General features: G+C 34.0%; 2 protein-coding genes across 4 annotated transcripts; one reads left to right on the top strand and one right to left on the bottom strand.

Annotated features, from left to right (window-relative positions):
- Window positions 1-3,398: 3,398 nt before the first annotated feature.
- LOC11431185 (uncharacterized) lies at window positions 3,399-7,470 on the top strand. The gene is made up of 4 exons (XM_003590251.4): window positions 3,399-3,845; window positions 3,946-4,104; window positions 4,785-5,468; window positions 6,113-7,470. The coding sequence occupies exons 1-4, from the start codon at window positions 3,516-3,518 to the stop codon at window positions 7,199-7,201; spliced, it is 2,262 nt and encodes a 753-aa protein (XP_003590299.1). The 5' UTR covers window positions 3,399-3,515; the 3' UTR covers window positions 7,202-7,470.
- A 3,041-nt stretch (window positions 7,471-10,511) lies between these two features.
- On the bottom strand, window positions 10,512-16,306 carry LOC11424420 (pentatricopeptide repeat-containing protein At3g04130, mitochondrial). Of its 3 annotated transcripts, none has more exons than XM_024777400.2 (4): window positions 15,731-16,306; window positions 13,588-15,159; window positions 11,371-11,512; window positions 10,512-10,926 (listed from the first exon to the last, which is right to left on the bottom strand). In XM_024777400.2, the coding sequence occupies exon 2, from the start codon at window positions 15,108-15,110 to the stop codon at window positions 13,605-13,607; it is 1,506 nt and encodes a 501-aa protein (XP_024633168.1). In that variant the 5' UTR covers window positions 15,111-15,159; window positions 15,731-16,306; the 3' UTR covers window positions 10,512-10,926; window positions 11,371-11,512; window positions 13,588-13,604. The 3 variants fall into 3 exon arrangements, with proteins under 3 accessions (XP_024633168.1, XP_013467830.1, XP_024633163.1); XM_013612376.3 differs by having other exon boundaries at window positions 13,460-15,159; window positions 15,731-16,268; XM_024777395.2 differs by having other exon boundaries at window positions 10,527-10,926; window positions 12,399-15,159; window positions 15,731-16,268.
- Between the last annotated feature and the right edge of the window lie 103 nt (window positions 16,307-16,409).

The following is a 16,409-nucleotide window of genomic DNA, read 5'->3' as shown; positions in this document are numbered from 1 at the left end:
ATCATTGTGGTCTTTGAGTCATGATTGCTAGATTGCTATAGGGATTGTAAGTTGATTGCTTTCAAGGATATTAATTGGGAATCAAGGATCCAAAGTGAATTGAGTAATTTCATTCTTCCACCTTCAAGGGTATTGTAGGTTCTTTCTAATCTTCTTGGGTTGAAGGGGATCCAACCACTGGACGGAGCAAAGAAGAGTTTAAGGGAAGAGCTTCAAGGATTTTATGGGTGATTGAAGATTCAAAGACTTTAAGAAACACCAATTTCAAAGGGTATTTGAAGATTGGGGGAGTGACTGCATATGAATTAAAAATTAGGGTAGTTGAAGGAGTTCTTATAATCACAACATTGTAATCAATCATTCAATTATCACATTTGGATTCAATCTAGTGTTAATTTATCAAACACATATACTTTATGTTCATTAGTTATAGTGATTTTATTGCTCTTTGGTTTGGTTTGATAATTGTCTAGTATTGTATATTGTGTGAGAATTATTAATCATTGATTGTATTAAGATTTAGCATTTGAATCTCTCAGTTCAATAGTAAATCTTATTGTTCATTACATTGTCTTCATCTTTTTTGTCATTGTTATTGTTTCAAGCACAAATCCAATTAGTCAAATTGTTTTCAAACTCGCTTTTGCTAAAAACTCGATAAAAAATTTGTAACGCTATTCACCCCTTCTCTAGTGCGTGTTCTATCTTGCCATATAAACCAAAATCTTAAAGCCCAATAAAAGATTTAGGTTATAGGCGCAAACTTCGGTGCACAAGTAAAATATGTTGTGCGTCGTGCATGAACGTTGACTTACTATTAGATTATGATGTTCATTCATTATACACAAATGTATTAAAAATTGGATCGAACTAAAGGTGGGCTTACTGGTCCGGTGAGGCTTTTGGGTCGTCCTTGCAAACAAACCAATCAAAAGCGATGCGAACCAGTCAAAACCGAGGAACCAATGGTTTTTACCTAACTAGGCGGTTCAATACTTTCCTTTATATTTTGAAAAATAATACTACTTTTTCCAAATGAGGATTTGTTTACCAAAAGAACTGGTTCAATGTTTTTTTTCTTGGTTTATTCAATTAATAATTAAAATATGAATAGGATTGATATGAGAATTGAGAAGGAGTGTGAGAATTGAGAAGACATGATTTAGAAAGGTTTTCTTTATAAGAGAAGAGGCAACAATGAACTCAAACCACCAACAATCACTCCTCCATTGTCATCTTCCCCTCTTTGTGTGCCTTCGTTCGTTGTTTCTCCCTCATATATTTGATGTTTCTTTTGCCATTCGTTTCTGACTTTGTTTTTTTATTTTTTCGTTTTAGGTTTTCTTTTGGTGATCAAATCTATTCGTTAATGACTAATAAAGCTAGAAAAAGTTTCATACAAAATCTTTTGGATTATGGATGATTTCTTGAATGAAATGAGTTTATGGAACTATTTTTAATGCACCTTGAAGTTTTTTTTTATTTTTCTTTATGAGGATTTGAGTTTGCTATATGGGTTTGATGAGGTTGTGGATTTTTTATTTTTTTTTGTAAATATGGATAACATTGTTAACATTGATAAAATATATAAAACAAAGATGAAAATGTTATCTAAAATTATGTTAAAAAACAATTTGGTCTAATTTTGTTTTTAATCAAGGTAGTCAACCTCAATTATTAATGCTAGACTTTATAGTTATTTTATGAGTTTTTATTGGTTGACATTTTATGGCTGTTTTGTTTTACTAAAAATAAATAATATTAAGCTCCAATTAATTCAATTTCTTTCGATAGTCAAAGTATTTACAAATTATCCACCATAAAATTCTCATATTGATGAAACGAGTTAAACCTGCAACTTTATAAGGGAGTGAACCCATTCATTAGGACTTCTATAAAAAATAAAATAAAAAACTCATTCATTATATTTTTTTGGCTAAATTATATTTTTGGTCCCTTAACTATTTAGGTAGTATCACTTTGGTCCTTTAATTAAAATTCAATTTATTTTGGTCTCTTAACTTCTCTCTGTTACACATTTTGGTCATTTCCGTTAGTTTTAATTCAAAAACGTTAGATTTTCTTCACCTTCTTCTCCTCTTTTTCATCTTCATATCATCTCCATCACCCTTCAACAACAAGAATCCCAGAAAATTTCTGAAGAAAATGAAGAAAATCTAACGTTTTTGAATTAAAACTAACATAAAGGACTAAAATGTGTAACATAGACAAATTAATAGACCAAAATAAATCGAATTTTAATTAAGGGACCAAAGCGATACTACTTAAATAGTTAAGTGACTAAAAATCTATGAAGCGCCGATACTTCAAAAGGGATGGCGTACCGTATTCCTTGCGTATCCTGCACTGATACCTGCCCCGATACGTATCAAGAGAGTATTTGAAGATTAAATTTTATTTTTTTAAAAAATAATTATCTGATACTTCCCGATACATATCAAGAGAGTATCCGATCATTATCCTACACCGATACATGTCCCGATACTTCCCAATTAATGTTAACTAAAATAACTTAACTCTTGAGTACTGATGTGCTTCTTTTTTGAATATAGTGTTTCTTTTTTGGATCGATATAGTATAACACTAACAATGTTCTTTTTGAATATAATATATAATTGATGAAGCTCTTTTTAAGATATATTGTGTAGTAATTGACTAATCATCACTCTCTTAATCGTCAATATTATTTATATTTATGTTGATGTGATACGAGCCTATGACTAGTTTTTGTTGTTTGTTAATACTTCCTCCGTCCCAAATTGTATGACGTTTTGGGCATTTTCACACATATTAAGAAATGTAATTAATATTGTGTGGGAAAGAGATATTATGAGTTATTTTACAAAATTATCCTTAATAAATGATATGGGAAAGATAAATGAAAGAATTGAAAAAAGAAAGAGTAATAAATAGTTAAGGATATAATAGGAAAAGTAACATTAATGTTTCATTGGTATTCTAAAGTGACATACAATTTGGGACAAATATTTTTTCTAAAGTGACATACAATTTGGGACGGAGGGAGTATATTTTTATATTAAAAAAAATGGTATAATTATATCGTACATTTATAAATATATAATTTTGTTTTTATTAACGTATCTCAGCAATATTACATCTTAATTTTTAAAATTTTTCCGTATCAACATATTGATGCAGTATGGTATCCGAACTTTATAGCTAAAAATACAATTTAGCCAAAAAAAAAAAAAATATTGTAACGACCGGACCATTAGGACTTTGTTTGTTACAAATTGATTGACAGCTTAGCAGAGAGAATAATTAATAAAAATTGAAAATGAATATAATATTAAAAAAAACAAAAAAGAGAAACGGTAATTGTAATAAAACGGCGTTACTATAAAACCAAACAAAACACACACGAATCCTTTTGTAAGATCCATAGTTAAGGTTCCTTCTTTCTTCGCTTCTTCATCTTCTTCTTCCTTTGTCTCTTTTCTCAACCACCAACAATACCAACAAAGCGCGTTACCATGGTTGTTAAGATGATGAAATGGCGTCCATGGCCCCCACCAATTTCCCGTAAATTCGAAGTCAAACTCCTCATCAAAACTCTCTCCGGCGGTTTCGATCTCTCGCCGGAGAATACATTCGCCGTTGAAATTCGTTGGAAAGGTCCTAAACTTGCTCTCAGTTCGCTTCGCCGGAACGCTGTTGTGAGAAATTTTACTGGTGAGGCTCATACTAAGGGAGATGAACACGATGTCGTTTTGTGGGATGAAGAGTTTTGTAGCTTTGTTAATCTTTCTGCTAATAAGGAAAATGGTTTTCATCCTTGGGAGATCGCTTTCACCGTTTTCAACGTATTTTTCTTATACCCTTTTTGTTCAATTTTATTATAGAATGTTCTAATCCGTTAAAAATTGAATTTTTAAAATTAGGGATTTTTTTGTTTTGATGCAGGGTTTGAATCAGAGGCCAAAGAACAAGATTCCTGTGGTTGGAACAGGTTCTTTGAATCTAGCTGAGTATGCATCTGTTGTTGATCAGAAGGATTTTGATTTGAGCATTCCACTTACAATTCCTGGTGGTGCTTCTGTTGACCCTTCTCTTTCACTCACTGTATGTTCAACAATCTCTATCCACAAATTTTTTTGGACTTATTTTAACATTTTTTTTATCTCATCTATTTATACTAGAATGGTTTTTATTTTGTGACTCAAAATTGACACTTTCAATTGCAATTTGTTTTGGATAAACCATCAATTTAGTCCCCAAAGTATATCAATTTTCTCTCGAATTTAATCCATAAAGTATATCAAAATTATAAGTATTGTAATATGAAATTCGTCAATTTAGTCCCTAAAGTATATGAAAATTCATTATGTTGTTAGTCCCAAACATCTTAATAGAATAGACTAAATTAATGGATTTTATATACTTTAGGGACTAATTATTATATTTAAATAATTTAAGGACCAAGTGTATGTTCGATTCTGCCTTGACAAAAAATGATTTTGTAAAAGTGATTTGAATGTTAAGTGATTTATGTTTTGCATAGGTTCATGTAAAAGTGAGTTGAATAATAAATTTGAGTGTTAAAATCAATTATAGAGAATCAAAAGCTCCAATATCTAAACTTCAAGTAGAATCAGTTCTGGCGTCAAAGTCAATTCTACTCAAGAGCAACCAAACATGTCACAATCAATTCTACACCTCTAGAATCAATGGATGGTTTTTTCTTTGTTGCTTGTTTCTGCACTGCTTGTCAATTTATCATAACCGCTCTTGATTGTGTGCAGATATCAATCAGCTTAGTGGAGCTAAGAGTGGCTCAAGAGAATAGTGAGCTTGGTCATAAGTCAATAGTGCCTGTTGCATCACCCTTGAACCAATCAGGAGAGTCAGAGAAAGACGAGGTTTCCACCATCAAAGCTGGTCTTAGGAAAGTGAAGATTTTGACCGAGTTTGTGTCAACAAGGAAATCAAGGAAACCAAGCCGTGAGGAAGAGGGAAGTGAAGGAAATTACTCTGCCAGGAGTGAAGACGGTGAGTACAATTACCCTTTTGACTCTGACTCCCTTGATGATTTTGAGGAAGGGGATTCTCATTCAGAAGAGGTAAAGGAGGATTCCAGTGTGAGGAAATCGTTCAGTTACGGGAAACTGGCCTTTGCTAATGCTGGTGGATCATTCTATTCTAGCATGAGAGTGAAGGGTGATGATGAGGATTGGGTTTACTACAGCAATCACAAATCAGACGTTGAAAGTTTGCCGAAAGAGGATTCTATTGTTTCGTCCTCCGAGCCTTATGTAGCACAAAGTTCAAGGCGCAGCTTATTGCCTTGGAGGAAGAGGAAGTTGAGTTTCAGATCTCCTAAATCTAAAGGAGAACCCTTGCTGAAGAAGGCATACGGAGAAGAAGGTGGTGATGATATTGATTTTGATCGCCGGCAGCTTAGCTCTGATGAATCTATTTCATTTGGAGTAAGAACTTGTTCCTTTTCATTGTTTTTCGTGATTTACATGTTTATGGCATGAGAAAATAGGTTGTTGGTTATCCTGAAAATTCATCTCAAGGTCAATTTGATTAGTGATCTGCCACATGTGATAACCATGTTTTAATAAGCAATTGGGCTTAGTTTTGACTTTGGATTAGCTTTTAGTTCACTTACTAAACTGTCTTTATAGGCTTATAGATGTATATGGAGAACTTTAATGAAAGAGCTTCTGAATAAATGAGACGCGGAAGTTAATTTCAACTAATAGAGAAGTTATTGTCTAAAAAACTCAATCTAATTCATGATTAGAGTCCAATCCCGAGAAGATTTCCTACATTAAGTGTCATTGTAGAATATGAGGATGAGTTCAAAGGCTTATTAGATTGGGAAATGCACACACTTCTTTTGTTGTCTATAATGTCCCTTCCCGTTAAGCCAAGATGTCCCTTTCTACTTCTCTTTCTGCAACTTTCCTCAATGGAAATGATCTAAACCTTTTATTCCATTGATGCCTCTTGAGAAATTATCTAAATTGTCTCTTAATAACTTCGTCTTTTTTGCATCTTTTATTGGACATGGACCCTGTTGTTAATTAGCTTATCAGTACTGATGTTTGAAATTGTATGACAGTCACATAAAGCCGAGGACGATTCAGGTGCAAATCGAACATCGGTATCTGAGTTTGGGGACGACAACTTTGCGGTTGGCAGTTGGGAGCAGAAAGAAGTAATGAGCCGTGACGGCCACATGAAACTTCAGACACAAGTCTTCTTTGCCTCAATTGATCAACGCAGTGAACGTGCAGCAGGTGAGAGTGCTTGCACAGCTCTTGTTGCTGTAATTGCTGATTGGTTCCAAAACAACCGCGACCTAATGCCCATAAAGTCCCAGTTCGATAGCTTAATTCGAGATGGCTCATTAGAGTGGAGAAACTTATGTGAAAACCAGACATACAGGGAGCGATTCCCCGACAAACATTTTGATCTTGAAACAGTCGTTCAGGCCAAAATTCGCCCTCTTTCTGTGGTTCCTGAGAAGTCTTTTATCGGTTTCTTTCATCCAGAAGGAATGGATGAGGGAAGGTTCGATTTTCTGCACGGCGCCATGTCTTTCGATAACATTTGGGACGAGATTAGTAATGCCGGAAACGACTCCACATGTAACAATGAACCTCGGATTTTTATTATCAGTTGGAATGACCATTTCTTCATCCTCAAAGTTGAGGCCGATTCTTATTGCATCATCGATACTCTCGGAGAGAGGCTTTACGAAGGATGCAATCAAGCATATATCTTGAAATTCGACAGCAACACGGTAATTTACAAAATGCCAAATGTTACTCAATCGTCAGTTGAAAACACAACCGGTGAACAACAAACCGTTGCAGATGTATTAGAGCACAATGACAGGCAGGTTCAGCAAATCAACGATAAGGAGTTGGAGTCTGGTGCTGAGGCAGGAGATCAGTCGAAAAGTGAGCGAGAGGAAGACGAGGTTTTGTGCAAAGGGAAAGAAGCATGCAAAGAATACATCAAAAGTTTCTTAGCAGCAATACCTATTAGAGAATTACAAGCTGATGTGAAGAAAGGTTTAATATCATCAACTCCACTTCATCATAGACTACAAATTGAGTTTCACTATACTCAATTGTTGCAGTCTTGTGATGTTGTTCCTGTGGCTGAAGAAGCTTCTGTTGCAGTAACTGAGGTTAACACATAATCGTACCGATTAATGAAAGTACGGTTTTACTCTAACTAGTCTTACTATGTAAGTGTTTTTTGTTTCTGATTTGAAGTTAAATTTAACAAAAGGAGGATTATTTGAACTGTTGATGGTAAATGAGAGAGTGAACTAAGGTTGTGTCTGTCTAGGGAAGTGTATCATGTAAATTTATCTTAATTTCCTTTTCATCTGAGCTCAAACTTTTGGTTTCTAACATAAAGATGTAAGATGTATGAATTGCCTTTTTAACTTTTGCAGTTTTGTTACCTTTTTGTTTGTGTCTGTCTACTTTCCTTGTTGTGATGTTTTTACTTTTTTGTTTTTTGTTTAACTTTATTCCTTTTTGGTTTTGGTCAGTCCAATAATTTTTTTTTTTTTGAGGGAAAGTCAGTCCAATATTTATTCACAATTAAATTATTAACCCAATATTTTATTAAACCAATTTTTTTTTGGTGAAACAAAGGGGCTAACAGCCCAAAAAAGAAACTAGAAACCACACGGGAAACAAACCCCTAAAAGTATCAGCAACAACGTAATTTAAACTAAAATCAGGCACATAATCAAAAGTACGAGTAGAGCTATCAGCTATCTAAAGTAAGACCAAACTTTGCTAAACTATCAGCAACCTGATTTGCCTCCCGAAGCACTTGAGACCAAGTTAAGATGCATCCCAATCTGTTCTGATTCAAAATACTCTTAATCAGAGGGGAACAAGGTGATATGAAGGACAAACCTCGTGCGGCGCAATGAACTTTCTCTCGAACACCGAGATGTTTCTTGTGTGCCATAATTTATTAAACCAAATGTAATTACTATATTTTGTAAGTGTATAATTATTTTATGCATTCAACAATATATTACTACCACATCAATTAATATAAATATGAAAATATATTAATTGTTATATTCATTAATTAATGTGACAATACATTCATAAGATATACATGTAAAGTAATTATACATCGTAAGAATATATCAATTAAACTATAATACAAAGTTAAACAATTAACTCCTAAAAATAAAATATTTTCAAAAATTATAACTCTAACTTATCCATTATTTTATCTTCAACCAAGTGTGGTTGGAAATAAAAGGTTCTAACTTTTAATGAAGATCTTTTTATTGAAGATAAGAATAAAATTGAAGTAATTACTCATATACTATAGACTATTTTTAACTAAATAGTTTTTGTCTAAAAAAGGTCAGAAATAAGAGCATACACATTCATACCATCCAATTCAGTAGTTTTAAATGACCCCCTTTTGAAAAAGTTACTCCCTCCGTCCCAAATTGTATGACGTTTTGGGCATTTTCACACATATTAAGAAATGTAATTAATATTGTGTGGGAAAGAGATATTATGAGTTATTTTACAAAATTATCCTTAATAAATGAATAGTTAAGGATATAATAGGAAAAGTAACATTAATGTTTCATTGGTATTCTAAAGTGACATACAATTTGGGACAAATATTTTTTCTAAAGTGACATACAATTTGGGACGGAGGGAGTATCATGTTTCACATTTTTCAATTATTTAAAAAAGTAGATTACATTTTTTAAATAATATATTACACATCAAAAGTCATTGTAAACTTAACTCAATTGATATGAACAATGCATAATATATGATGTTATTTAAAAAATATTACATATTAAAAATTCTAAATTGGGTCTTGCTAAACCTGCACTAATCCATCAAAACCCCCCAAAAAAATGTGTGGTTTTCAATTCTATGTATTATTTTAATCAAACTCAAATAAAAAGCACCATGATTGTGGAGAGGGACGATGGAACGCAATGCCAAGTAGCTTAATGTCAATTATCCATGGAAATCTAACATAGTGGCTTAGGTTAGTGTGAAGACTCATAACATTGTATTATTTTTTTTTTTTGATAAAAACAAAATGATATTCATTCATTCAAATCGATAGAATACATCAGAATCAAGATCGCTAAAAATGTAAAGGATGAATCTGCGAACAAACTCACATCACCCAAGTTAATAGCATACAACGGCAAAATGCCTACAAATAATATGATATAATCTAAATCACCAGAATATTCTTTCCTATTGCTTACAAATAATATGATAAAAACAAAATGATATTCATTCATTCAAATCGATAGAATACATCAGAATCAAGATCGCTAAAAACGTAAAGGATGAATCTGTGAACAAACTCACATCACCCAAGTTAATATCATACAACGGCAAAATGCCTACAAATAATATGATATAATCTAAATCACCAGAATATTCTTGCTTCTGGATCTGCAACGTTGACGTCCAAATCATTGATTGAATCTGTGATTGACTGAAGCTGATCTTTCAATATGAACCAACGAACACCGCAACAAGATGCCAAATCAAACAACGCCGCACAAGGCGATGAACAACACAAGGTCACACTTAGACGACAAAATCACAAGAAAACGCTTGATATTTGTGAAAATCACTTATTTAGATCAGAAGAAAGGGAAATTTGTTGCGAATTTGTTTTATTGTACTATTAGACTCATAATATTGTACTTCGAACATGTTTTTATGCGAATTTGTTGCTTAATGAAATCACACATTGTACTTCTCATAACATTTGTCCTCTTCCACATGAGCAAGTCATCCCTAGACCATCAACCTGTACATGCAAACTAGTAACTAGTGGTACAACAGTCCTCACTTTTTCCAACCAAAAAAAATAAATAATAGTTCTCACATTATTCAACTAAGAGACACAATCAACATATCATATCAATCAGTTTTATTATGAATACAACAATCAAAGGTACGAGGTGAGCACGATAATCACTTAGTTCATATACTCGTGGGACGATTAAAAACTATTTGAAGTGGAATAAGTTCCGGGTAGAATGAAAAAAAAAAAAAAAAACTGTTTTGTCCGGAAACAAGCATCCGGACAACACAATTTTTTCGCCAAATGTGTACTTCCAAAAGGGGAGGAAATTTGGGAATCAATAGGCCCAAAGTTTACTTAGTACGTGTTTGGTTGAGTGTTTGGTAGCCACAGTCGTACATCGACGTACCTTTTTGCCGTGAAAACAAGAAACTAATATTAGTAGTTTATTGTCTCTTGAATGCATAAGCAAACACATGCTTAGAGAGGATCCACAATTCCCAGAGTGAAAAAACAACATACCAAGAGAAACCAATTAACATTCAATAGACTTTGTGTAACTGAGTCACATATAAGTGCTGGGCAGAATAATGGGAAGCAGCACATATGCAACGTTATCATCTATTGCTGTTCCTCCATATATCTTTATTTCATCTCTGTTATTTCTTTCATAGGTGCAATTTGTCTTCTAGTTTATAAATTGGAAGTGGAAACTTCTTGCACTTCAACTCAGTAAACAAACAGTAGTGAATTCTCTGATTCATATAAGTTTACATTACACACAATGTTTGAATCTCATACTTCAAATTAACCAAATAAAAATAAAAAGGGCTTAACTATGTTAAATCCCTATAAAGTGCGTTTTCTTTTTTCTGATACTTAACCAACAGTGACGAAAATTTGGAGAACATTGGTCTCTGAAGATTCAACTAAAGTCACAAGCTACCTATTTTACAATGAAAGCAGCAGCAAAAATATCTCCCAAGTACTTCTCAGGAAATGATGTACCTTTGAAGCCAGTCAGATTTAGCAATCTAGAAGTCTTGCTGCCGAACAAGTTATACATAACTATCTTCGTAGTTGCCTCTGCAGAAGCAAATACCAGCTGCATGAAAACTATTCCATTCGAAAGAATATATACATGTATTTATGTGCATGTATGATAGACCAAACATTTTTGTCTTTCATCGTTTAAAATTTAATTATATTGAATTTTTATCTTTGATGTGAAAAATGAGTAGGCCAGTGAAAATGTATCTAACTTTGCAGAAATCGCATGTCATAAATAACAAAGTATAATTAAAAAGTTAAATTACTTCACAATTATAGAGTAAACAAGTTACCATTTTCTACAAAGAACACATTTTGACATGACAAGACAGTCAAATATGATTGAACATCTGTGTAAAACATGTTTAAGCTATCGACATATAGTTGATAAACTCGAACAAAAAGTACATAGCAAATAAGTAAACGGTTAATTTTGTTAGTACAGGAAACATTTCTTAAGAGTGTATCAAACAAACATACTCTTGGGGCATTGTGGGCAACTTGTTGCCGTCTATCTGAAACTCGCTCTGGGTCTGGGATCAAATCTGAACTATCATGCTTGTAAAGCTCTCCCAATAAATGGGCGAACAATATTCACTTCCATTGCGGATAAATTTTTAATCTGCAATATACCAAGAATTATGATGTAAATTGCCAGCAGAGAAATGAATAGATATGTAACAAGACAAACGCCTGTATTTTCCAGCCAGATTTTCACCCCGTCACACGCCAAAACACTCTAAAAACTGGAAAAGAACTTAAAAATGGTGGGATGCATATGCATCCAATTCAAAATGCAAGTATAGAAAAAGTGTAAGAGAACCAACATCCAGTATATGTCCCCTTTATTTAAAACATTTTATTACTGTGGGATAATTACAAACCTCTCCAAATAGAAACCTGATAGAAACCAACAAGTATTATCAAGAAATTAGGGAAGATCACTGTTCACAAAATGATTCCTAGAGTATTCAACAGATTCTCACTCTCCCAATGCCAAAAGGCCACAAGACTATACAAATGACACAATAGATCACTCTCTAAGGCTCCCTTCATATTTATAGGCAACATACTTTATTTCCGAATTACCCAACTAACTCTAACAATAACAAACAATTAACAAATTAACATCTTAACAAACTGAGGTGGCTCGAAACTAGGAGAGCCATAAAGGGAATTATTCACCCCTGAAACTACATTGATGAGAAAAATGAAATGTTTACACAAAGGAGAACTATCTCCTCTCACAGTAAAATTCCAGTCAAAGTGCAATCTAAAAGTCTGCCTGAAACTAATCACACAGAGGCATTCACAAAGGCTTAGAGATAACAAGATATAAACTAACCCTAACAAACTATAATGAATAAAACTATACAAACATAAATAACTGTACTCACAGAGGCTTTACAAACTAAGTCCTTAAATACAACATTAAACCCTATGTTGATATTTTCCCTTTTCTCTATAATAGACATTTAAAGTCTTATCTGCAGGAAGAGCTTCAGTACCTTGTCTAACACAAGCAGCAACTGACTTGTCAATACTCCCCCTTAACCTTCATCTTGTCCTCAAGATGAAAAGCAAATAGCCTCTTGAGATAATTTTCCCAGGTCCCACGGTTTAAAGCCCAACAGTGGAACTGTTAATAGTTGTATGTTGCTGTCTACCAGGATCCCACCGTTCCAACTATTCAATTCCTCTAGAAAAAACCAACATCTCTTGATTCTTGATCGCAACTAGATCTATGTTACCCTCATTGTCTTCTTCTTCATAAAAAAAAAAAGTTACCCTCGCTGTCTTTCATTTCCTCCACCCTAACTAATTCAGCATTTTTTTTCTCTCTGGTTTGTTTTCTCCTATAATCTGCTTCTTTTTCCTTCCAAAGAATATGGTTCCTGATTTCAGACCTTCATCATTCTTTTTGTTTTCTGGTTTCATAGAAATACCCATCACTCCGGTGTTTCTATCCTAGAAAACGTTGGTCATTCAAGCTGTTGAGCCATAACTCTAACTAACAATAACAATAACAAATAATGAACACATTAACCTCTTAACCGACAGAAACTGGCCTATCAAATGCAAACTTTGGCATCAACTCTGTCTCTATCACACAGTGACACTTTTTTTAGAGATAAATTGTCTTGAGGCTAGCATTCAGTTTAAATTGTCCTAATATATGAAAGAGATGCATAAAACTATAAGATTCAAAATAATCTATACTGGATGCAGAGAATATTGATTATTGGGCTAAGCTAATTACCAAACTTTTATGTTCATTGCACCTCTTGTTTTCTCATATTTAATTAGAGTGGAACTTTCTTTAAAATAATTTGGTAGCAGGAGCATAAATGAGACGAGACAATTCAACTACAGAACCTAAAGCTACCTCTTCCAGTTTGAAATTTTAAATGCAACTGAAAATGAAATACACAACACTGATATAATTAAATCCTTATATATATAAACTTCAAATCAGAGCTGCAATCCAGACATTCACAACCATGAAATCGCCAAAAAGATTCGACTCTTTCTCAAAAGATTCACTCTTTCTCAACTCTATCGTTCTTACATGTTTCTTTCTCTCTTCCCACTTTCTCCTCTCCAACCAAACAAGATGCCGAGACTGAGATGATAACCAAGTCTCTCAAATACTTGGAATGTGATTGAGTTTTCGATTATATTCAGAAACATACATACCAAAGAGACTCCCACATTTAAAGTTTCTTCATAAGAACCTCAATTTTCACAACAGCGAGATGCATATTTTTCTGTTTGACTTCATCCAAGAGCAAACGGCAAGTTTTGTATCTAGGCACGATATCTTGATCAGCCATCTCCTCGAACAGATCGAATGCCCACTTGCATCTATCTGCTCTGTAAAGCCCATGAATTAGCAATGTATAGGTTGAAAGGTCAAGACCAATATGATATTTATTTACCATGTCATTTAATATATCATTCAACCAAGTATCTATTTCCCTCATTTTAAAGCATGACTTGATCAATGGGTGATAAGTCTGAATATCAGGCTTACAAAGACCTGATTTTTCCATCTCCTTCAGTATGCCAAAAGCTCTCTCTTCTTGTGCATAGTAACAAAACATAGAAATCATTGAGTTATAGGTCGATGTATTTGGGGCCACACTGGCCTTCGGCATCGCAACCTTGAATACATGTGTAGCATCATCTATTCTGCCTGCTCTCCCCAATGTATAAATGAGCGAATTGAAAAAGAGTGTATCAGGCCTACATCCAACAGCATTCATTCTTTCGACAACTTGTAAAGCTTCTTCAAATTTTTCTGCTTTTGCGAGTGCGCACATTATAGTAGTATATGTGACCACATTCGGGGAGCAATTTTGAGCTTGCATTTCATCGAGAAGATCATAAACCCTGTCGAAATTCTGTTCTTGACAATAACATTGAATGATGGTGGAATAACTTATAACACAAGGGCGACAACCATATCCTTTCATCTCTTGGATTGTCCAATGTGCCTCTTCAACGCGTCGGATATTGCACCATCCATGAATAAGTATGTTAAACGTGTGAGCGTTTGGAGCAATGTAATGCTTCAGCTCCAAGTAAATTTCGCGAGCTTGTTCAACAAATTTTTCTTTGCAAAGAGTATCAAGCAACACATTCATGGATTCTGTATTCTTCTCCAAGCCGAGAAATTGCAAGTCATCAAATATCCTCACAGCATCTTTCCACTGTCTTGCCCCAACAAACCTTCTCATTACCTTGGCTATGGTATTGAGAGTGATGAGACTCTCCTGACGCATTTCTTCTAAGATCTCTCTCATCTTGTCCATCGCCTTCATTCTACCCAATATATCTACCATCATATCATACGATTGTTGCGAATGTTTAAAGTTTGAATGTGAACCGGCCCATCTGAATATCGCCAATGCAGACTTCCAATCATCCTTATATCGAAATAGCAACCTATTAATGAGGTTTTCAGACAAATGTATGCCATTTACTCCTTCATCACTGATTAGAGATTGGAGAATGTCGTCCTCGCTGTTACCTTTGCCAATTTTTGTAGTAAGAATGTCCACAGATCTTGTAAGGTCTTGAGTTTGTTCTTTATGCCAAAAGTCTCTAGCTTCTGCAGCGTGATATGTTGCTAAAGAAGAAAATAAAGTTCTCGACACCAGAGCCATAGTACATATGCCAAAGCGATCACGAACAACAAGACGATATATTGATCGCATGGGGGTGACTTTATGGAATTTCAGAATGAAAAGGGTTGGAGTGGAGATTCTGTTTCACAATAAAATCATGTCGAATATTAAAATTTGAGTCATTTCCCAAGGAGAACTAACATCTTACAAAATTTTTGCTACACAACAATTCTACACTATGAAGCACGGATACGGACACTGAACACGACACGGACACGCTGACACAACTAATAATTTGAAAAAATCACATAATTCAGTGTAATTACAAGTGTCGGTGTCGTGTCCGTGCTTCATAGATTCTACAGCATCAGAAGTTGACAACATTATAGAGTAAATACGGGCACCATGAACAATAGCAATATGTTAAAGTTCTGTTACAATCTTAGTTGCCAACGGATTCTTTTTTTCATGATATTTACATACAACTATTAAATAGGTTAGAATAGTTCTAAAATAAAACCAATGGAAAAAGCAACCAATAATCATTCATAGTGAAGGTTTTAAATCGTAATTGAGGCTGTGTTAGCCACATAATATTTGATTGATTATAGTGTTTATTTACTGATACTATACGAAATGAAAATTGAAATCATCCTACAAATTACAATCGTAAAATGACATGAAGAAACAAAATAAAAAAAAATAAAAACCTGAACGATTGTTTCTGCGCCTGCGTTTTGATTTCAGTGGTGACTCCAACACAAGGGGTCGGATTCGGTCGGCGGCGGACCGAAAAGACCAATCCAATCGAAACCACGGTTGGACAGTTTAAGCCCAATTCCGTCCGTTCATGACGTCGGTTTTTTCGGGTGACGGTTTCGACGGGTTACGGTTTTTATTGGGTGGTTTGTTTTGGTTCTTTCACCGTGTCATCATCTCCATTTTTTTTGTTACAGTCATCATCTCCGTTATTATTAGCAACCAAAATTCATGAGTAATAAAAAAAAAAACAAAGAAAGAGATAGTAGAAAAAGAGAGAGCTTAGAAACTAGAGTAGAATGATCATGGAAGATGAAGAGAGGGTTTTATTTTGTTTCAATTATATGATATAAAAATAAATCTAAAGACAAAAGGGGCGCCATGGCCATTTGCTGTGGTGAAGAAAAGAGAACAGTGTTGTTTGTGTGAGGACTACTTTTCTCTGCACCAAAATGGATTTATTTTCTAAAATTAATAAATTATAATAATAGTAAAAGATGAGACATGTGGTGTGATGGTGGTGAGACCTGAGACGTGTGGTGTCAGTATTTTCTTTGATAGAGAAAAAGCACTGTTGTATCTAGTTTCTTTCCTCTACTCTATGCTAGTTTCCTCTATAATATACATAAT

Source organism: Medicago truncatula, chromosome 1 (genome assembly GCF_003473485.1).
Source record: "Medicago truncatula cultivar Jemalong A17 chromosome 1, MtrunA17r5.0-ANR, whole genome shotgun sequence".
Lineage (NCBI taxonomy): Eukaryota > Viridiplantae > Streptophyta > Magnoliopsida > Fabales > Fabaceae > Medicago > Medicago truncatula.
Note: the sequence above shows the minus strand (reverse complement) of the source record. Positions and strands in the feature narration are given on the sequence as shown.

What these genes read in the sequence shown, in the direction of transcription:
- LOC11431185 (XM_003590251.4), top strand. Translation starts at nt 3,516, where the DNA reads ATGGTTGTTAAGATGATGAAATGGCGTCCATGGCCCCCACCAATTTCC. An exon ending in ACCCTTCTCTTTCACTCACT is followed by an intron (nt 4,105 to 4,784) that starts GTATGTTCAACA and finishes GATTGTGTGCAG; the next exon opens with ATATCAATCAGCTTAGTGGA. An exon ending in ATGAATCTATTTCATTTGGA is followed by an intron (nt 5,469 to 6,112) that starts GTAAGAACTTGT and finishes ATTGTATGACAG; the next exon opens with TCACATAAAGCCGAGGACGA.
- LOC11424420 (XM_024777400.2), bottom strand. Translation starts at nt 15,110, where the DNA reads ATGCGATCAATATATCGTCTTGTTGTTCGTGATCGCTTTGGCATATGT.